We start from the raw sequence: 22,763 nt of genomic DNA on the forward strand, positions 1-22,763 counted from the left end.
AGCTATGTTTTTATTCACATGCAGCGTTTTGAGTAGATTTTGGAAACGTTACACAATTTTACATAATTTTACATTGGTTTAAATCGCACTGACCTTTCTGATATCGTTTCCTTGGTTACGTTTGACATTTCCTTGCTACTTGCTTCAGCTTTCGTTTTGCGATTCTGACAGATTCGTCTTGCTTCCGTGAGACACGTTTGGGATTGTGGAAAGTCCGCGGAAACAAAGCGAATTGTTTTGCAAAAATACCCGCGTATCGTGTGGTGCAGAAAACTATAATTAACAACCATCATTGGAACTGCTGTGATACTCGGCGTGCGATCAACTCCCCGCAACTATACAGTGGCCGATTGAATCATGCCTCGAGGTATTACATCGTGTGCTTTCGAAAGCAAAACAATACGGATGGCGGATCAGATGGATGCCCATTCGGCTGCTATTATGCGCAGGATATGGCAATTCTTGTATAATTGTTTCGTTTCCTCGTCGTAGGCAAGTACGTTAACCACAAGGGACGCAATCGCAACTTTACGAGCCCTGAAGAGCTAGAGGCCCAGCGCAAGAAAGACGAGGAGGACAAGAAATGGCGCAAGACCCGCGAAGCTGAATCGAGCGACGACGATGACGACGACGACGAGGAGGAGAACGAAGAAGGTAATTCGGATGATTCCTCCGAGTCGGACGATGAGCCCAAGGGGGCGGCACAGGCGGTCATACAAATCGAAAATCCCAATCGAGTGGCGAAGAAAAGTCACCGAAAGGTCGAGGAGGTAAAACCGGACGCGGCACCTGAGCTGACGCGCCGTGAAAAGGAAGAGCTTGAAAAGCAGCGTGCCGCTGCGGCCTATCAGAAGCGACACGCGGAGGGAAAAACTGCACAAGCTAAAGCGGATCTAGCGCGTCTGGCAATCATCAAACAGCACCGGGCGGAGGCCGCCGCAAGGCGTGAGGCTGAAAAGAAAGGTAGGTCCTGGAGGGAGTCAACTCATTAATTGTGGGAAAGGATTTGTGTTTCTTGCTTCGTTTCATTAATTCGTACCTTTTTTTACAGATAAAGATGCAAAGATGAAAGCAGATTCGTAGAGCTTAAAATTTTGTAAATTTACTACATCGGTTTGTTTACTTCCCGATCAGCTGAAAAGACTTCGATTATCGTACTGCTACGGTATCTCGGGTTGAATGTGTGTGCAATGGCAGGTGTTTAAGATCCCACGCATGTTGTCCTAGGCCATTTCAGCTAGACAAACTAGTGGATAAGTTGAAGAGTGGTAACGTATCACTCGGTTGATTTTTGTTCAAACAAAGTGTTCTATCGATAACCTGTAAACGTATAACTACGTAAAATATAATAAATTGGCCTCCGTCTTCATGTACTGATTTGTAAAGCGTTCCGTGTTTAGTGCAGGGTGTGTTTTATGAATCATTTATTACATTCTATTCGATAGCAGGAGAAAAGTTAAAACGAAACGTATTGTCCGTAGGGACATATTTACAGTTGTGTGTCGGATGGTTTGCGGTTTCCGTTTCCTTCTCTTGCTTTTCCGTATGGTTCGCAACATCAGCCGATTCACCTCCATTGCCGTTGGCCAGTGGGAAATTAAAGCGGAAATCTTTGTTCCCGTTCAGAATGGATGATTTTTTAACGAAATGGTACTTGGCTTTTTCTCTCTGAAAGCGCACGCTGTCCGGATTGACGGCTAACGATTCCTCTTCCGCGGCCATTTTGCTTCGATAGTCCCCGAAGGTGGTTCTCATGATCTGCCGTTTTCTAATGATCGGTTGGTTGGCACTCTTCAGTGTGGTGATAAGTTTTGTGGTATCTTCGACTGCAAAACGATTTGTATCATTAAATAGGGAGCAATGCGAAAGGAGGGGGTTCATACTTTTCTTATTGTTTTCCCGCACGTGTGGTAAGCTGAGTGATGTTTCCAGCTGTTGGATACACCAGTAGAGCTCTAGCTCGAACTGACGATCCGCTTCGGTCGCCGGCGAAGTATCGGATGCTGCAGCGTTCGGTACGTTCCCGGTGGGTGATTGTAGCGAAGATCCACTTGAGTTTGGTCGTGGAACATATTTCTGTTTTCCAGTAGATTTATGCAGTTTTACTTTCGGTGGAGCCATTAAGAATTTCTTTCCCTAGGATACGTTTTTCGACAGAGCACACGGAAGACGCTCTTCTTCAGGGAGGATTTATTCAGTGCGACTAAAAGATAAACAAAAAATGGGAATCATATGAGAAATTATGTTAAGATGACGCAATTCAAAAGCTTTAACCGCCGAAATCGTGAATCCGATATCACAAAACCAAAGAATTTGATTCGGAATCTGCTGGAAACAGTAAAGTTAGAAATGAAAAACCAACTCGAAAGAACGAGAGAATACTTACGCAGTTACAATCCGTAACGTAGTCCTAGCAGAAGTTTTTTAAGTAGTTAAATTGATATTATTATTTATTGAAACAATAATATTATTACACTTGGAAATCGAAAATATCTAAATTCACAACGCGAGGTCTTGCGAGTTAAATGCCGAAGGTTTCCGGAAAACTATTTCCCAAACAAAAACATGTCAAATTCAACAAATTGTCAAATGGGCATCTGTTTCAATCACCTTGGCAAAAATTTTAAAAGTGGCTAAAATAACCAGTTGGTTGGTTTTTACTTCTTACACCAACTTTTATTACTGAAGAATGAGGAATACCTCATATGAAAGTTCTTCAAAAGCGAAACAAAATTGTTGGAGGAAATGTGTTTCCATCTGTTATCGTTTATTGAAGAAATTTTTTTATTGTTTTAATGATAATAAATTTTGACTCATATTGCTAAATTTTTTGTATCTTTATAGTTTTTCAAATAACCGATTGGTAAACCATTGCAAGGCCTGGAATAAAAGAAAACCCATCGAAGATATGATTTTTCCATCTTTCCTGATTTTTATTCGTCTAGCTGCAAGTTGTATCGAACTTGAGCGCAAAGCTGCTTACAATTTGTAGGAAAATGCCATTAAATTTGAAATGTGCAACGGAATTCCAAACATTTCACAAACGAGCTTCACGGATTTTCAAGCACATTTTATTTTTAATGGTTGTAAACTTGTCCAGTAGTTTACTTTCATTGCGTTTTAGCTACAAACAACAGTTCACGTTGTGTTGTTCTGCTTGCATTGTCGAGTTTTATTTTTCGTACATCCGGTTATCTAGTGGATTTAAACGAATATCTACATTACAGATTATCGTGTCTGTCGATTTTATCTTACACGTGAATCGATCTTGTATCACAGAACACTGTCCGTTTGGACAATTCACCGGTGGCTATCATTACGATGTTCGAGTAATATCTGACTCCAGACTCCACGCTGCAATATCTGACTCCAGTTCAGAAGGTTGCGTGTTCAGATCACGTCCATTGTGGGAGATTTCGCTTCACCGCGTGACTACATTAAGCGTACCATACCAAAAAATGGTGCGGCCCAGGTGGTAAAAACCGATTTTTCTCTCTTTCTATCGCACCATCGAAAGAGAGAAAAAACGGTTTTTACCACCTGGGCCGTACCAGTTTTTTGGTATGGTACGCCTAATGTAGTCACGCGGTCACGGTTCGGAACGATTTCGTCCTCTTGCGATAGTCCTTCTCCTTTGCTGGTTCAAGTGAAAGAAAGCTACTTCATTTAATGGCATTTAGAAGGTGCCTCCTGATTTTGATTCTTATTATGATTGTGAGTTGTAATTGTACTACTCTATACGATCCACCGTACGGAGGCGTGAGAGAAAACCCTGACGCTGTACAAACACGTTGCTTGTTTGTGTCGTGGTTCAATGTCGGAGCTGGTTCATGATGTGTTTTTAAATAAGTTACGTACTCTAGTGAAGCTATTGATAGTGACTGATAGTTTTTCGAAGAACTGATCGGGGATGAATCTACGGTAGAATTTAATCGTTCTGAGAAACCTCTTTCATTGCTTGGCGTAAACTCTCTCACATTCATCATCGGAAGGCATCTTCTAAGTGCCCTGAAATAAAGTAGCACTCTTCCACTTGAAGCAGCAAAGGAGGAACACTACCGCAAGAATCCGAAATTGATCCGAACAGTGCAGTGACATCGCCCACAGTACGTTATCAGGAGAGGTTGCGATAGAATTTTATCACCTTATCCTCATCGGATTTGTACCGCTAGGTTTGCTGCCGAATTTTAGGCCAAAATTTTATCGCCGACTATTCTCCTTATCAGATCGCCCAAAACGAAGCGGCGTGAGTTTCCGGTAGTTGAGGCAGGTGTGGTCACCGAACCTGCCAGTTTGTCACCGACTATCGAACGAATTAACGGCGCCCTGCGCCGGGTCCGGTGCTAGCACCGATTCTTTGCGCCGTTGGGCACAAGGTACTGGGTGCTTTAAGGGCCACGCTACCCTTCACCCTTAACCGTGCACTGTGCGTGTTCCGCGAATCTGATTGATTTTCTTCGCGAGTGTAGAACCGAGCAAGTGTCCTCGCGGAGTTAAGTGTTCAAGTTCTCGTGCAAACCTAATTTGAGATAGAAGAAAGAAAGTTGTGTCAGTATCAGTGTTATACTACCGCCTTTAACTTTAGTCTCACCATCAACGAACGAATTTATTTGACAAAGACAAAAGAAGTGTAATTTTCTCACCAAAAAACACCACTTCGAAAACACCCACCCGTTGGTCACGATGGCAGTTTTAACGGCACAATCCGCAAGCAGCACCACAACCACGCTTACCCAACCGTACGGTACTTCCGGCTGGGGCAAGTTTACGCTGCTGCTGTACAAGAACTTTCTGCTGCACTGGAGAAGCAAGCTGTCCAGCGTGATCGAAGTATGCATCCCTCCACTGTTCATGCTGCTCATGGTGGGATTGCGCAGTTTGACGGAAATCGAATACATTCCCCACGTATCGGTCTACCAGCCGTTGGATATCGCCAACTTTACCGCTATCAGGTGAGACACGGATTAGCGTGCGGTGGAGGAAGATATCAGCCCGAACGTTTTATCGGGTCGAAAATTCAGTTCGCGGTGGGAAAACCGCGGAGTAAAACCCTTATTGGGGAGCTAGGGGGAGAAAAAACACTACCGTCATCTAGCTTAATTAACACACAGGATCGGGATTCTATTGTATTCGGTATCGTGTGGATATTATTTTCGCCCACAACAAATGAGTCACAATGGGAAAATAGACACCGTACAATGTTACGCCATATTAATGGACCCGCAGTTGGTGGTACAATTTTATTTAGTGAATTGTATTAACTAAAAATGTGTAGTATCACTAACCATATGTTTTACCTATTAGTGCAAATTAAAAACCATACTGTGGCTACATTTATTTAAAAATAAAATACTCTGGCATGGTAAAGAATTTGGACTTAAATATTAAAAGCATCATTTCGTTCGTTTCGTTTGGATAAATATTTTAATAGGAAACACTTGTAGCTGAATGTTATGATACTCGTGTTTTATTCGAATTACTTGAATTTACAATGCTAATACCTTATTCATTCCAAGTTCGTCATAAATTGTTGGTGTAAAATAAGCAAATCTAGTAATTTTGAAGTCATATCTCAGACCATGAAAGTTAATTTTTAACATGTAAACAATAATTTAACCACATTTAATAACATTTCATTTCGGTATTAAAAATTTCTTGTCGTAAAGATCTACAATTTTTAGTTTTAAATGCATAATCACATTTTTCATACAATTGTTTTTCATTATTTCCGAAAGCCTTCATCTTAATTTTATGTTTTAAAATTTAAATTATTGGAACGTTGTTTTGTTTGCGCTGCCCTCCTCAAGACTTTGTTTTCCCAACACGATATACAAATTATAAGAACAATTTATTAAAAGCTAAACTTAACGCATTTGATGCATGGTTCTTCTCCAGAATATCAAAGTAAGGCGACGTTACTAATACTACTTAACCTAGCGTGGTCACGTGAGGTACTAACCTACGTATAGCACATAAGAATCATTCGTACTACCAGGGGTTTCCTTCTTTTCGTAGGAGAAACCTGGCTATTCCCTTCCACGACACCATCGCCTTCTCGCCGGATAGTCCGGCACTGCGAGCCCTAATGGGCCCGGTGGGCGAATGGGCCGATCTGAACGTCCAGCCACTGCCGAATGAAACCACGCTGCAGAACTTCCTGCGGGCCAGTAGCGCATTCGCCGGCGTGGAGTTTGACCCACGGCTCAACAATACGAGATCGCTGCCGCAGAAGCTCAACTATCGCCTGCGCTTCCCAGGGGAGCAGCGGGCCCAGTTCACCGTCGGCAACAGCTGGCAGACGGACAGGCGCTGGGGTTCGCGGGCGGACGGTGGGGCACGATTTGCCGAGCACAGCGACGGTGGGCCCTCGCCGGGGTACTTCCGGGAAGGGTTCCTGTCCATACAGCACTTCATCTTCAAATCGTTCGCCGAGCTGAACAAGGTGATTCCGGATCCGGTCCCGGATGTGTACGTACAGCGGTTCCCCTACCCACCGTTCCGGGAGGACAGCTTCCCTTCGAGCTTGACCACCTTCCTGCCGATCTCGGTGATGCTGGCGTTCATCTACCCGTGCATCAGCATCGTGAAGAGCATCCTGTTTGAGAAGGAAAAGCAGATCAAGGAGGCGATGAAAATTATGGGCCTCCAGAATTGGGTCCTTTGGAGCTCGTGGTTCGTGAAGTGTTTCGTGTTCACGCAGATATCGATCCTACTAGTGGTGCTGTTTCTCAAGGTGCCCTGGTACTCGACGCCGAACGTGTCCGTCCTGACGTACTCCGACTGGGGCGTCATCTGGTTGATCTTCTTCGTCTACGGTATCGCGATCATCACGTTTTCCTTCATGCTCAGCACGCTCTTCTCGAAGGCCAACTCGGGTGGCGCGGTGGCCGCGATCATCTGGTTCCTGGCGTTCGCCCCGTACATCATCATGGTGCAGGACTATCGGAATCTGAGCGTGTCGCAGAAGCTCGGCTCATCGCTGCTGCTCAACTCGGCCATCGGGTTCACGATGCGGCTGGTCGGTGCGTACGAGGGTGCGACGACGGGCGTCCAGTGGTCCACCCTCTTCCACGACAGTGACCTGGACGACATCAACATTGGCCAGATGCTGCTGTTGCTGCTCGGCGACGCCGCGATCTACATGCTGATTGCGCTTTACATCGAGCAGGTGTTTCCGGGAGATTTTGGCCTGGCACAACCCTGGTACTTTCTCTTTACGAAGCGTTTCTGGTGCGGCGAACGACCTGCTTCTGGTGGTGAGTAGAAAATTTGTACTTTATCCGCATTTATTTGACCCTTAATAACTTGACCAATTTACTCTTCTGCTGAAAAATTCTAAAAAAATATTGTGAGAATCATAAAAGTTATCGAATAAGTCCCGGATGAGATTTTTATTTAAGTTTTGGGTCCTTAAATAGAATACACCACGTTCGAAAGTCACAAAAGTCTTTCTACACCAATTCAGAATCTGTCAGTCTATTTGCCAACTGGTCAAGTAGGCGTTGATTTGTTCAATGAACTAGATTTCAAAAACTGTGTCACGCTTAATTTAATCAAACTACACACGTAATTTACGATTTTATACGCCGCTGCCACACAGACCGCGTTCCGCAGCGCGTTGTCAAATTTGACAACGCAGAAACTACTCGATTTGCTTGATCCTAGCGCGTTTTGCGTAGCCGCGAAGCCTCTCGCTCTTTCCCAAAGATGTCCCGTTCTACCGAAGGCTCTGATTTGTCTTTGCAAAACAATTCAAATAATCAACGTTAACTATAACGGACAACTAAACGAGTGTTCTAATACTCTCGTTTCAATGATAGGGAAACTGTATTAGGTCGTTATAAATTTACACTTATGTATGCGACGCTATATTTTCCATTCTATGAAGACATTCTATAACGTTTTCTGATTATGGAATTTATTATATTGGTAAGACGTGAGCGAAAGGAAGGGAAGGAGACGTTGTAATCAAACAGGTGACTAGAGCTATTGAAGGAAGACATGGCGCAGACAAAATGGATCATTCTGGGAGAAATGTGTACGGATTGTGGGAATACAGAGAGATGACCTTTCCTGAAGGATATAGGAAGGGACATAGAGAGGAATATGGGACAGGAGTTCCGGAGCGTCAGTGGAGTGCAGGAGAAGTTGGGCGATGAAAGTAGCTTGAGTGTACCGGTGGCGAGTCTGACTCGTGGATAGCCCCAACAATAGACATCGCGACTCGTGAGCCAGAAGGGAGCAGGCATTGTAGCCGAGAAGACACCTTACGGCCAGACGCGTGAAGCGTCTTTGCACTCCCTCTAACCGTCTCAAGGCAATGACACCAGTTGGGGTCCATACCACGGAAGCATACGCAACAACAGCAACAGTAAAGCGCCAGCAAGCAGCGTGGGTCCCGTACCTCCGACGCTAGGGGATAAATAAGCCGCAGAGTACGGTTGGCCTTGAATACCACATCATCAATCTGCACGCAGAAGGACAAGGTGATGTCCAGCCACACCCCAAGGTCCTTGATAGCCGATACCCGCGACAAAGCTGCGCTACCAATACAGTAGTCGTGGTGGGTCACCCCAGCGGATCGTCTGAAGGATATAACAGAACAATTGAATGTGCAAAGCGATTGAGGGATTCTTGAAGGAGTAAGAAGATGGAAGGAGAGGATACGGGAAGGAATAATTTTACATGGTTAGCATACAGCAAGTGCCCGTTATTAGGCACCACACCAAACACCCTCGCTGATCTCCCGCAGGTTGCAAGTGAGGATGTCACGGGGGGTATGAGCAAGGCCCGTAGAGCCAGGGGCCGCCGACTGAGCCTGGCCAACGAAAACGCTTGGAAAGTGCGTGGCGAAAAGTTTACAGAAGCCTTGAGGAGAGAAAGCGGTCTCTGCGTTGAGAGACATGGAATGGGAAATGCGGGAGGAACCGCGCCGGATGCCGGATGTTAAAGTACCACCAAACCAGAAAACACATCGAGAGAGTTAAATTGTTCTAGAAGTATTCCTTCCATCCTTTTCACCATTGTCAACACGGGAAAGTAAAATCAAAATAAGAAACATTTATTATTCACATGAAGTTTTGGAATAATAAACTACTAAAAACATCGCGAATAACGAATACCATCTTAACACGAACAATAAATAATAACATGGTATCCTTTATTGAAAAATTAACTTCGTATCAAAAATTGTAACGTCCCTTTTTTGAAATTGAAGGCATTTCTGGCGTTCAAAAAAGTGCTCGATCCAAATTTTTTGACAACGCGCTGCGTTGTCATTCCCATACAAAACGAAAAACCCACCATTTCTGGGTTGAATACTTGACGCGGTTTAAAAAGCTCTGGAGCGGTAGAGCTTGAGATGCTGCGGCAACCGCGGTGTGTGTGGCGTGCCCGATAAGTATTCGACTGTTTTGAAAACAAATGGTTCTCTGGGAAAGCGTATCAGTTCCAGCGTTGGCTAGGGAAATAATGAAACGAATGAAGTTGTTCACCTTAAAAATATGCCTTCCGCTAACACGTCATACGAGTAAAATGACGTGAATACTTATTAAGTAAAAGTGATCAATTCTAAATATGAAAACAACCGACATTGACTACAGAAATGAGAAATTTGAGGTCAAACTCGCGGATTAACGCTGTACATCCGATTTTGTTTGTTCAAGATAGCACGCACTTCGTTGCGCACGCCATTCCCAATAACATAAATAATGTTTGTTCCAAGGAACCCCCGGCAGCTTTTGAATTGAATCAATTTTTCAAATTTCCAGAACCAGATGGCAAATGTAAACCGAACGATAACATCGAAGCCGAACCGAAGGGACGTCTGCCACGGATCCAAATACGCGACCTGCGAAAGGTGTACTCCAACAAGAAGGTGGCGGTCGAGGGACTGACTTTCAACATGTTCGAGGGGCAGATAACGGCCCTCCTGGGTCACAACGGGGCCGGTAAGACGACCACCATGTCGATGCTGACGGGCATGAAGCGCCCCAGTGCCGGTACGGCCATCATTTGCGGGCACGACATCCGGACTGACATGAAGCGGGTGCGGACATCGCTCGGGTACTGTCCGCAGCACAACATCCTGTTCGATGAGCTGACGGTGCGCGAACATCTGTACTTCTACGGCCGGCTGAAGGGTCTGTCGAAGGTGCAGGTCGTGTTCGAGATCGAGAAGTACATCAAGGCACTCGAACTGGACGATAAGGCGAACGTCCGGTCGTCCAGCCTGTCCGGCGGTATGAAGCGGAAGCTCTGCGTCGGCATCGCACTGTGTGCCGGTTCGCGGGTCGTACTGTGCGACGAGCCAACGTCCGGCATGGATCCGGCGGCCCGGCGTGCCCTGTGGGATTTGCTGATCGCGGAGAAGGCCCGCCGCACGTTGATCCTGTCGACGCACTTCATGGATGAGGCGGACATGCTCGGCGACCGGATCGCCATCATGGCCGACGGGAAGCTGAAGGCGGTCGGGTCGTCGTTTTTCCTGAAGAAAAAGTTCGGCGTCGGCTACCGGTTGATCTGCGTAAAGCAGCCGAACTGCGACGTCGATCGGGTGACGGAAGTACTCCGCAAGCACATTCCTCCCATCCAGGTGGAATCGAACGTTGGGTCGGAACTGTCCTACCTGCTGCAGGAGGAACATTCGGCCGGCTTCCAGACGCTGCTGGAAGACCTGGAGAATCGTGGCGAGGAGCTAAAGATCTGCGACTTTGGCATTTCGCTTACCTCGCTCGAGGAGGTGTTCATGAAGGTGGGCTCGGATTCGACGAGCGCCGAGGCTGAGGAGGCGAGAAGCCTGCACAGTATGCAGTCCTGCAGCACCGGGACGGACGTGGAGTCGAGGGTTTCGATCGAGGACTACCAGCTGGTGGAGGGCTTCAAGCTGTTCCGCTATCAGATATGGGCCCTGTTCCTGAAGAAGATCTACCAAACGTACCGTAACTGGTTTCTGCTGGTGGTGCAGATCCTCATACCGGTGCTGTTCGTGGCCGTCACGATCGCGGTCGTACGCAACTGGGGCGGGTCCGGTGATATGCCGTCGCGTGCGATCGGGTTGCGCTATTTCGACGAGTCCGTCACGCTCGTCCAAAGGGATGAGGCTGAGGACGCAGGACCGATGGAGCAACAGTGAGTTGAATTGCCTGTAACCTCAAACTGAGTGGTGATTGTAAGCAGTATTTTTTCTCCCCCCAACCAAACCTAGGATCTTGAACAGTTACTTCGGCTTGTTCCGCAGCATTCCGGGCGTAGTGCTTGCATTCGTTGGTTGGATGGAGGATGCATTTTTGAGCTTTACCGCAGAAAATCTGATGCTAGTCAATAGGCGGTTCATCGTCGGGGCGACCATCACGCGGGATAACCTGACGGCGTGGTTCAACAACGAAGCGCTCCACTCACCGCCCGTCGCTCTGCTCATGATGCACAATGCACTGCTGGCCACGTTTACTGGCTCATCCAACTTCAGCATTGGGCTCACGAACTATCCCCTACCGTACACCGATGACACACGGGTAAGCGAGTGGTCCCACTAAGGGTCACTAGAAACTAAATAAGTGGCCATTTTCTTCGTCATTGCAGACATATTTTAGAATTTTCTATTCGAAATTCGAGCAGTTCTGAGAACCAAATTGACTAGGCACGCATGTTCTTTACTACTCCTTTACAAATGTCATAACTTCGTCATTGTTAAAGATTTTGGAGGAATCAAAAAGATCACTAAAAGCGATCGGGCAAGATTCCAAAGCAATGTGTTAACACACATTCGTGTTTCTTTTTGTTCTCCCCCTGTCCGCTTCAGCTCCAGTTGATGCGCAGGTTTAACAACTTAGGCTTCCAGCTGGCCTATTACACCGGGTTCGCGATGTCATTCGTGGTGGGCTTCTACGTCATCTTCTACATCCGCGAGCGGGTGACCAAAGCGAAGCTGCTCCAGCTGGTCAGCGGCGTGAGCCGGGTGTCGTACTGGTTGACCGGCTTCATCTGGGACTACCTGACGTACGCCTTCGTGTGCATCTTCATCATCATCACGGTTGCCATCTTCCAGGAGCCTGGTTTCAGCACCGCCGGCGAAGTGTTCCGACTCTACTCGGTGTTCCTGTTCGTGGGCGTACCGGCCCTACCGCTGACGTACCTCGTGACGCTCTACTACAACGTCGCCCCGGCCGCATTCATTCGCATCAGCGTCGCGTACATCGTCACCGGGACGGCACTGTTCATCTTCGTCTACCTGCTCGGGACGGACATGTTCGAGCTGGAGGAACTGTCGGACGTCCTGTCGAACGTGTTTCTCATATTCCCGCACTTTGCGCTCTGCGATGCCATCGTCAACCTGAGCCATATGTCCGTGACGATCGATACGTGTGCGGCGGATCGGCCGCCTGGCGTTACCCCGCTGCCACTGTGCGACGATGGCCTGTACTACTACCAATGGGACCGTCCCGGCATTGGACGACACCTGACCTACTGTCTCGTGATGACGGTCGTCTACTTTTCGCTCCTGTTTCTGCTCGACTTCAAAGTGCTCAAGCTGATCGTGCAAAAAGTGCGCGAATGGCACTACCGGAAGCACTTCAAGCTGGACACCGGCTCCGGTGGCGCCGCTGCGGAGATGGATTCGGATGTGCGCAAGGAGAAGGAGCGAATCACGACCATGTCGGTGGAGGAACGGGGCCGTACGAATCTGGTGGCGCACGAGATGACGAAGTATTACAATCGATTCTTGGCCGTTAATCAACTGAGTGTCGGTATTAATAGGTAAGCATGATTATTTTATTTTTCGAAATCACCTTAAGTGATCATAGAAAATTTATTTTCTCTCGAGAATACCTGAATCGTATTCTAATAACCATTTTCCATCAAACATTAAATACGACTAAGGCTAACATTCATAATTAATGTTTCAAATGTGGAAATTACTTCAAAGATGCCTCAAAGAGAAATGTACAATGCATGCAAAGCTGGACCAACTTGTTCAGGTATTCAAAGTATTTAGAACATCCTTGATATAATGCTTGTACAGTACGTCCCTGTAAAAGAAAAGAAATATATTAAATCCACTAGAAAAACATTCACTTATATTTATGTTTACCATATTTTTCCTCAGCTCGGAATGCTTCGGATTGCTCGGTGCGAACGGAGCGGGCAAAACGACCACTTTCAAGATGCTCTCCGGCGACGAAACCATCTCGTTCGGGGACGCCTGGATCAAGGGGCACAGTCTGAAGAGCGAGCTGAAGCAGGTCCACCAGCACATCGGCTACTGTCCGCAGTTCGATGCGCTGATCGAAGATCTGACCGGGCGGGAAACGCTGAAGCTGTTCGCGCTGCTGCGCGGCGTCCCCCGGGCGAACATTCCGCTGGTCGGAGCGCACCTGGCTCGGGAGTTCGGCTTCGAGAAGCACCTGGACAAGCAGGTGAAGGCGTTCAGTGGGGGCAATAAGCGGAAGCTCAGCACGGCCCTCGCGATGCTCGGCAACCCGTCGGTGGTGTACCTGGACGAACCGACGTCCGGGATGGATCCGGGCGCGAAGCGTAACCTGTGGAACGGGGTTTGCCGGGTGCGGGACAGTGGTAAAACGATCGTACTTACCTCGCACAGCATGGAGGAGTGCGAGGCACTGTGCACCCGGCTGGCCATCATGGTGAACGGGGAGTTCAAGTGCATCGGCTCGACGCAGCACCTGAAGAACAAGTTTTCGCAGGGTTTCGTCTTGACGATCAAGGCGAAGCGGGTGGAGGGTGGTGCCAAAGCGAAGGAGGCCAGCCCGAACGATGGGCTCGATCTGCAGAACATAAAGGATCACATCGTCATCCAGTTTCCCGATTCTCACCTCAAGTAAGTACGATGTAGTTGCGGGGCTAGTTGGTCGCATGTCCATCTGCTAATCCGTCCTTCCGTCTCCTTAGGGAAGAGTATCAAGACCTGCTGACGTACTATATCCGCTCAAACAGCATGAAATGGTCGCAGATCTTCGGTGTGATGGAGCGGGCCAAGCAGACGCTCAACATCGAGGACTACTCAATCGGTCAGACCAGCCTGGAGCAGGTGTTCCTTGCCTTTACAAAGTACCAAAGAGAGTAGCGGATCACCACGAAACAACCTTACAAATACTGTAAGGTCAAATACAAACCCCACACTTCACATAGATCGAATTAAACCATCCAATACCTACCCGATCAGTAGGCGTTAAGTACTTCATAGCATATTTCACATGTCATCAGTGTTGAATCACCGTGTTTTCTTCTACTTTTTTTTCAAACAAATAAAACCATACGATTTAGTTAAGTTTACTATCGTTTTCTTCTTTGTTTGTTTCTGCTTGGTTTTAAAATCTAGCTCGCTGTAGGATAGAATAAGTGGATACTTTATGTCATGTCTACGATGCGATGCTACACCCTCATTGAGAAGATACTAGGCCTACTGTGACCACCTTCCCCCGTACTCTTCGGGGTTGACTAAACTACATTACACACGCACACACGCACACACAAACACTCACTTGGCATCCGGTGAAGGGTGGTTCAGAAGAAAATTTTCTTTTCATAATCGGTTCCTTTACGGGGTATCGCCGTTTGCGTTTTTCTTTTGTCGATAAATATTGGGCCTCTTCTTCTAGTGTGGCTATCTGGCCCGTTGCCCTTTCCTGCTAGTGTTATCTCGGTTTTGTTTTGTGTGTTTTACTAAAAGCAGATCCTAACAGAAGTGGTGCCACCAACGGGTTCGGTTAAATTTACTAACGCTACTTTTAACATCCATATACACAAATCACTACGAATACGCGAGCCAGGAGGGAGGCAGGTTGATCGGTTTTTCTATCCGATTTTCCGCTCCTCTGCTGCTGCGCTTTGCGGATACCATTTTGTTTTTTCTTGTTTTGTGTTTTTTGACAACATCGATAAAAGGTGTGCTCGAGTATAATCTTACGAAACATAGTGATTAGAATAACGATGTGATATACATGGGGGGGGGATCCAGTGGTAGGAATCCTTTTGGAAGAAATAAAGCAGATATATTTACAATACGTTTGCTTCGACATCAATACTGTGAGACACGGGAAACTTTTCTTCTTCTTTTTCTTTGCAAAGGAAGATTTGCCTATTTCTAAGTTTTTTTCGTGTCCATGTTTCCAGTTTTCTTTTTTAACAAACAATCGATCAGCGTGACGACAACTTCGAAATACGATCGCCATCGATTCGTCCAATGGAAGAGGCGAAGGAGGTCAATTTGTGATGTAAAGAAAGCGAAAATTGCGGCAATGTGCATCCTCCAAATTAAAACAAAATTAGTATACCAAAAACACGGATTTTAGTGTAATGAGAACTGAATTGTTTGAAGGATTGCATTTGACAGTAATACATTAAGAGTGAACAAGTAACGAGAAAGTAAGACTGGACAAGTTTGTGCGTAGTGTTCTATTAAATAACACAAATTAAACCGGCAAATATGCAAACTTCCGAAATGGATAATTTTAAAAAGTTGAAAAAATATGTGTTAAGGTGCAAATGGTAATGAATTATATTTTTGGTTGTCAGGAAGACCTTATATTTACGTTTTTAATGATCAAAATGTAGGGAGTTTTTCTCAACTGATATTAAAAGGATGCACATTGCCACACTCTCCCCTAGATTGTTGCATAACGCGGACCAGGACACAAGGGGGTTCGAAAATCGATCGTTCGGAGACGATCACACAAACTCGGACACCTCGTGATGAAGTTGGAAACAATCCGTGGTGCATACTAAGTATCGACTGCTAGTGTCTTCCAGCGATCTTCCATTTCATTGTTTTCTATATGTTAAAATTTTTGTGGCTTTTTCGTTACATTTATATATTTGGCACATTCATCCGACACAAAAATGTTTTTTCACTACTATATATTACTAACAGAACGAATCTATAAACCGATCAGTACGGGGAGGGGGGATGGGGTAGATGTTTACTATCAATATAGTAGTTTGGCGAAGGAGTGATCGATAGTCAGTGTCCAACCGGTTCAAATGTAGCATTGTTTTGCAAAGTGCAACTAAGTAACGACAGACCGAATTTGTTTCGAGAACAACTAATATCCTTGCTGCTGAAAGCTAAAGCTTATCCTGTGTGTGGACAAATGTGTGTTTTCCCCCTCACCGACGTGTAAGTAACTTCCTTCCGGGGCATCATGCCGGTGTCCCTGTTTTAAATGTTTATAATCCCACTGGTGAGTTGATGTGACTGCGAGTAAAAAATATCGAGTTTGTGCGTTGTAGACTTTATCATCATATCGTATCTGTATATGTAGATATAAAGTTGTGTCTAAATACATAATTTCTAAGGCTAAAAAACTCTACGGCGTAGATGCTCATAATACAGTATACAGTGCTATACCGAAGCTATATGTACAATTTTTGTCGGGGACAGAACAAGATCGGGAAGGTACTAGAAAGAGGTTGCAGTTGCATAACGTAGGGGGGGTGTCTTAACTATCGAAACCTCACCACAAGCTGGGGGGTGGAGAAAAATGTGCACTCGTCTGTGTGTATGCGTGCGGCGACCCTCCGAATCGAAGGCCACCCCCTCCTACTACTTGAACCTTTAAGTATAAATTGGTTGAATATTATTTTGTGCAATACTTTCCTATGTCCACTAATATAACATCCCTCTTCTCTTGGGATTGCAACGATTGGTACGTGCGTAACGTTGGACATCAAACAAATGCATACACATATACAGACACCTAACAATCACCTGATCTTGTCCTTCGAAACGGCTTTCTTTTAAAATTGGCCCGCGGGTGGAAAAACCGAATGCGAATTTCGTTTGGCTCAGAGGAACGCACACATAAAAGACGAAACTAACATCGTAAGGTGCGAGAATGCGTGCACAAATTCAGTGTTTTTACATTTACGACGCCTGTAGAAAGGTTGGTATTTTTCAGAGATGCAAAAATACTTCTTTCGAGCGTCGCGTTTATACACACACGCACACGAGGGAACTCGGAACTAAGGAATGCTTCGTAAAGCAAAGCATGTGTTTGGGGGGTGGCGTGAAAGGTGCAATGTTCTTACGACAGATAAGAAAGCAACTTTGAAACACAATATCACAGATTGGCTGGTTCCTAATGGTAGTTGATAAAAAAGCGTGGGGAAGTAAAGATTATGGGGAAGAGGTTTAAAAAGTTGCTTACTAAAAAACTTGCGTACAGACTAACAGGGAGGAAGTAGTAACGGAGAGAACTTAAAAACAAACTCTATTGTACAAAAGATCGCCGCGCTTCGCTCGTGTGTGCGTTCGCTCGTGAGCTCCTCGGTTCCTTGGCCCCGGCGGTTCGGAAAGATCAGACGATGCGGGCCGAAGAGTCAGTGTGTTAACGCTAGGAGTAATTAAAACAGATAAACTTACAACACAACACTGCGCGTTGGGCGTTGGAAGGAAGCAAGGACCCGCGTCGTAAAGCGACCTGACACTTGGCAAATACTCCCTCCCTCTACGGATAAGGGAGTTGGTTAAGTAGTAGCTTCGGGTTTTCGACTGTCCCTCCAATGTCCTCGACAACTTCCGAGACTGGCTATGCTATCATCCGGCTGTACAGACCAAAACCGAACCCCTCTGGGTCACCACCAGGCGACACTGAAACGAACTAAGAAGGACCTCCTGCGCTCTAGCTTCCGACCCGGGATAGGTTCGTTTTTTTCTCGATTTCGCTGGTAGACACGGACACTATGTAATACTTAAAGCTGGACTGCGTGTAGCCTGCTGTTGGACTTTGGTTAAGGTTAGATGCGTCCTCCCCTAGCGCTCGTTGTGACGCTCGGGCCGTTTCAGCAGACAGCAACCGGAACCGGGAACCCCTAGGTTTGTTGTTGTCTCACTGCTTCGCTCTGCCAAGGCGTCGTCACGGCACGTCAGGGTGGCATCAGATTGGGGCCGGATCGGGTGTCCGCTCGCTTATCTCTTCTGATGGTGGTGGAGCTGTCGTGCGTTCATCACCTTGTACACCTCCTGGGCGGATACTTCTTTGTAGAAATTTTCGCTCGGACTCTTGGAGTTGCCTCTCGCGGATGCAACCGGGTGGGAGGAGGCTGCTCGTGATGTCCCAGAACCGGTCGTTGCTGCTGCTGCTGCCGCGGGCAAGCTGTTTCCGGATTGGAAACCGGTCGACGAACGCCACCGATTGTTGTTGTTGGTCGTTCCCGTGCCGGCAGACAGGTCGTTCTCGTTGGCCGTGGCGGATCCGTCGTGCGTCTGGGATGCGTCACGTACCAGCGGCATGCGGGACCAGAAGCGCAGCAGCATCGGTTTGTTACCGGTTTGATCGACCTCCCAGCCGGACGGTAGCCACCAGAAGGCGGGTCGCTGCGTCGTACTGTCGGGCGATTTCTTCGGGAAGATATCCGGTAAGCGATTCGGTGTTAGACGGTTTGTGGCCGAACCGGGGAACCGTACACCTCCTCCTCCTCCTAAGACGTTTGGTGATGCGTTTGACGTGCGCTGATAGTTGTTGTTACTCGCGGCACCCGTAAGCTGTTCTTCGTCGCGGGAAGGGAATCGTATCCGCGAACCATCACCACCGTGACCCGTGCCGGCCAGTTGCTGTTCCTGCTGCTGCTGTTGGCGTCGCTTCTCGGCGACGATCTCGTTGATCTTGCGCAGCTGCTCGAGATAGTTGTTGCTGGCGGGAGTGGTCACAAGCGGACGTACTTGTAGAACATCGCGGTCCCGCGTTGAAACCGATGGCTCCGTGGAAGGGGTTTGCACCACATTCGTGACATTGATGGTTGGTGGTCGTTCGTACGGCACCGTGGTTGTTTCCGGAGTCGCCCGTGTTGTACGATCCTGCTGGATGATGTGACTGGCCGGCACTAAGTGCGGCGCAGGTGCCAGCGATTCTCCCCCACGGTTTCCATACTCGAGCCAACTATTCCGCAACGGTGTCACGATCTGAACCACCGGGGACTTCGTTGGAGCGACCGTGTTTGGACGCTCCGTCGTGGAAGACTCCTTTTGGAAGTTCGCTAAAGTCGGCTGCTCATCGGACGGTTGTGTTTCGGCTGTGGGAAGCGTGTCGAGGTCCATCATCATCTCGGACACATCCGTCGTCGAGGTGTCGGGAAGAGTACTGCTTCCGATCGTGCTACGGTTGTTATCCATTAGCAGCATTTCGTCCACCAGTTCTAGTTTCAAATCATCCAGCTCATCGTCCTGTTCGGTCGCGGAGGTGGTGATGGTAGTTGTAGTTGTTACGCCACCGGTTGTCCCCGCATTGACGATATCCGTTGGGTATGTTTCATCCTGCCGCTCCGTAACGGTTGTACTCTCACCCTGTACGGTGGTTGTTGTCATCTGGGCTGGCGTACTACTGCTCAACGAACTACTGGCCACAGCAGCATCAGTATCAACTGTCGCACCATTGCGATCAGTTGTCGTACCGGAGTAACCATCCAGCTCAACACTGGTGGCAGTAGACTCCGTCGTGCTGCTTCCGGTCGTGGTTGTTGGACGCTCCGTTGTGGTTGTGGACGAAACAAAAATGCTCTGAACCACCGTGCGATTGTTTCCGTCCAGCTCGATCTGACCGGCCAGCGTTCCGTTGGGGAGGGTTTCGAACGCAAGAAAGGATATGTCAGTGTGACTTTCGGCAACGGTTTGATCCGCGTTGGAGCTGGAGCTGGAACTGGTACTGGAGGTGGTGGTGGTGGTGCTTGTTGTGGTATCTTTCCCGTTGCCATTGGCAACGGTGGTCGCAGGAAAGGGCTTATCTGGACCATTGCCGGTCACCGATACGGTCGTAATCTTCCCGTTGTCTTGCTCCACGGTCGCTACGTCCACCATGGCGCTGTCGTAGAAGCTCGGACCGGGAATGTCCTGGTAGGTGAGCTTTGGACCGCCTTGCGGTGGTTGTGGTGGTTCCGGTGCCAAATCGATACTGAGTGGCAGATTCACCTGGAACGGCCCAGTCGAATCGTAGTCACCGTAGTCGTAATCGTCCTCCCCTGCCCCACCAGGGCTGCCGGTGTCACCGTTCTGCGAGAACAAACTCTGCAGCTTCGTCACGAGAATGTCCGCCGGGTTGATGCTCACGACCTGGATGCACTTGCCGTTGTAGTCGACCTTATAGTCGGGCGGGCAGGCCGAGGTGTTGTAGCTGTTCAGGTACGGCGTGATGAATATCGACTTGGGGGTGATTTTTTTCGACTTCCCCCCGAGTGGCTGTGGTGGTGCCCCTCGGCTGTCCTCCGACAGCCACGCCGCCTCCCACGTCAAATGGTCCGGATTGTTGTCCAGTGGCTTCGAGGTGATGGGTAGACCGCTGCAGGCCGTCGTTGCGAGTAGCAAACACCAGCAACACAACAGCACCGTCCGGGTCGTAACCGTTTGTTTGCGCACCGCCATCGTCGTTCCGGGCATCGTCCGACTCGTCACTCTGCTCGATGTCGTCGCTGTTAGTACTGTTGACTTGCGTTTCCCAGCGGAACCGTGGCCGTTAGTGCATGATGGTTCAATCGGGCAATCTGCGGAATAAAGGGGGAAACAAAAAAGAAAACGAGAAAACCATATAGTACAGAATCGTCGGAATGGAAATGGCCTCCGGATGTAAGGATTTATTTGGAATGCACTTTTTTATATCACTCCCGTCTCTCGAACCACAACTCGGCGATGGCCATTTTATCGGTTCAGGGGACTATTGGGTTCTATTCTAGCGTAAAAACGGCATGCTGTGCGGATTTTCCGGATGAACAAGTTCAAAGCACGCTGTGTGGGTTGTTTTGGCGTTCAAAGGTCTTTTCGCGGCTTGTTGAAAGATTTCTGTAAGGGAATCTTCTAGTTACAGCTTCTCTAGAATGGTGGTAATTTGCTTACATTTCATAGAAACCTTTTTATATCGATCCTGATTTGGTGATATCGTATTCTTGAATGTTTGAAATTTTTCGATTACAACACTCGATTGCTTTGATGTTTTGTTTGATCCAACCTCCTCTCTAAGGCAGTAGTGCACACCCTTGGTTACAGCTTTCATCAAGTTCGAATGTGGAACTCCAGTTATTTGATCCCGGCGCACAAAACGGGGTTTGTTCACCTAGGGAAGGTATAATGGTTTGAACGATACACGCTTCTGTGTGCGTCGTAAAATTTATTCAACCGTAACAAAGTCAAAGTTGTTGGTGATTTGGATAAAAGACTACACAAAAATCGTATGACAAACGCAACCATAAGCTGGTAGGCAATTGAGTTGCTGCAATTTAGATGGTCCTTTACTGCCTGCATTATATAATTTAAGAATTGCCGTGTTTGTCGAGGTTTCTCCAAATTACTGAGCTATGGAAGTGTGCCTTTGTTTTCTGAGCGTTTGCATTAATATTAGAAGAAAATGGCATTTTCACAAATCGTATAGACTTACGAGACAAAGTTAATGAACCACTATGCATGTTTTGAATGTTTTCATTTGCCTTAACAGCATGACAATTTTATTTTAGTTAGGTAGAGTTGAACCGGATATTTCGTTTTAAAATGTAATGAATGTAGTCTATTCAGGCGATGTCTTAGTAGAAATGCATTCATCACTATCCCTCCGGCAATTGTTTTATGCATAATGATTAGGAAGACAGAGACCAACGCGATAAGCAAGTGAAAAATACATGTTGCTTCTTAACAAGATTTGAAACAGGTTCAACGAGTGTTAGTAAAAACTTTTTTCGACGTAATTTAAAGGAAAGCATCTTTGGAGGGTTATTATTATTGTTGACGAGTTTAAACGAAACTTCTAATAATAAAACTAATAATAATTTAAGAAAATAGCGTCTACTTGAGGCGAACATTAATTGAATTAGAAAACATTTGTCATAACGACCGAAAATATGAAAACTTTGACAAAAAAACAAGTAATGTCAAAGATTCTGAATTGTTGGTACTTAGTCAATTTCTTAGTCAATTCTTTTCCCCTTTTTGGATTATACGAGGGAAATATAACCTGTTTCCTATGGAAGAAAGCCGGTATGCCACATGTGGTATGTTAAATCAGGTCTTCCAAAATCGTTGAACTCTTCCGTCCGCGCAAAAGCCATGCGAGGAAAGCTCAATGCCAGGGGCCAAGGGAAATTTATCGATCGAGAGAGAGAGAGAGAGAGAGAAAGAGAAAGAGAAAAATCACGTGCGCGAATGTGATGAGCCTTTTTCTAGGTCAAAAAGCGTAAGTTGTCTGGCGTTCACTAATCATCCCGGCACGCGTCATCGTCTCTCAAGAGTCCGTAACCGCGCTGGAGTAGGTCGGGAATGCCGCCGAAGTTTCCACGTTCGGTTTCATTTCCCTTTTTTAACGATCAAACGCATCCGACGGGCTGAAGAAGCTGAAGGATGCTCGGACACCGATCGTCTGTTGCCGGCGGTGATGGATAGCCAACCATGTGGATGCTTTTTCCCTCCACTTTATCGCGAAGCGCCTTGAGCAATCGCGGTAAAAGGACGTGCCAACGCAAACGAATCGCTTCTTTTTTGTGAAAAAGGCACCGACTTCTAATGACCGTCAAACGGCGATCCGAGGGGATCGCTTCTCACTAACCGACATTCGTTTGAATGATGAGATGGACGCAGAGGCGCGCAAAAACCAAACTCTAGTACAACGTCTTCACGTGGGGTGAAGACGCGATCGCCTCTGGATGGTGCTGTGTGCAATTTTCGGACAGGTTTAGCAATAAATCATCCAACCATCTCACTTTCCTGCCGGCGGTTTCGCTTTCTTCCGGCGCAATAAACTTTCCTCGTCGAGCTGCGCATGTTCTGTAGAAAG

The 22,763-nt window shown here is 47.0% G+C and overlaps 4 protein-coding genes across 4 annotated transcripts in view; 2 read left to right on the top strand and 2 right to left on the bottom strand.

Moving 5' to 3' along the window:
• Positions 1 to 172: 172 nt before the first annotated feature.
• Positions 173 to 1,375, top strand: LOC131287070 (28 kDa heat- and acid-stable phosphoprotein). Its single transcript, XM_058316087.1, has 3 exons — positions 173 to 367; positions 493 to 963; positions 1,052 to 1,375. The coding sequence occupies exons 1-3, from the start codon at positions 358 to 360 to the stop codon at positions 1,081 to 1,083; spliced, it is 513 nt and encodes a 170-aa protein (XP_058172070.1). The 5' UTR covers positions 173 to 357; the 3' UTR covers positions 1,084 to 1,375.
• A 42-nt stretch (positions 1,376 to 1,417) lies between these two features.
• LOC131288198 (UPF0488 protein CG14286) lies at positions 1,418 to 2,144 on the bottom strand. Its single transcript, XM_058317312.1, has 2 exons — positions 1,884 to 2,144; positions 1,418 to 1,826 (listed from the first exon to the last, which is right to left on the bottom strand). Exons 1-2 carry the CDS (start codon positions 2,119 to 2,121, stop codon positions 1,435 to 1,437), a joined length of 630 nt encoding a protein of 209 aa, XP_058173295.1. The 5' UTR covers positions 2,122 to 2,144; the 3' UTR covers positions 1,418 to 1,434.
• Positions 2,145 to 4,683: 2,539 nt separating this feature from the next.
• On the top strand, positions 4,684 to 14,083 carry LOC131286675 (phospholipid-transporting ATPase ABCA1-like). Its single transcript, XM_058315661.1, has 7 exons — positions 4,684 to 4,952; positions 6,016 to 7,256; positions 9,771 to 11,130; positions 11,207 to 11,513; positions 11,801 to 12,756; positions 13,106 to 13,837; positions 13,909 to 14,083. Exons 1-7 carry the CDS (start codon positions 4,684 to 4,686, stop codon positions 14,081 to 14,083), a joined length of 5,040 nt encoding a protein of 1,679 aa, XP_058171644.1.
• A 2,408-nt stretch (positions 14,084 to 16,491) lies between these two features.
• The window catches only part of LOC131289801 (uncharacterized), a 64,649-nt gene continuing 58,377 nt past the window's right edge, over positions 16,492 to 22,763 (bottom strand). Inside the window, exon 4 of the mRNA XM_058319114.1 lies at positions 16,492 to 20,490. Coding sequence (XP_058175097.1) covers positions 17,927 to 20,490 — 2,564 coding nt within the window. The 3' untranslated portion in view covers positions 16,492 to 17,926. The remainder of the gene's footprint in view (positions 20,491 to 22,763) is intronic.

This window comes from Anopheles ziemanni, chromosome 3, assembly GCF_943734765.1.
Source record: "Anopheles ziemanni chromosome 3, idAnoZiCoDA_A2_x.2, whole genome shotgun sequence".
Lineage (NCBI taxonomy): Eukaryota > Metazoa > Arthropoda > Insecta > Diptera > Culicidae > Anopheles > Anopheles ziemanni.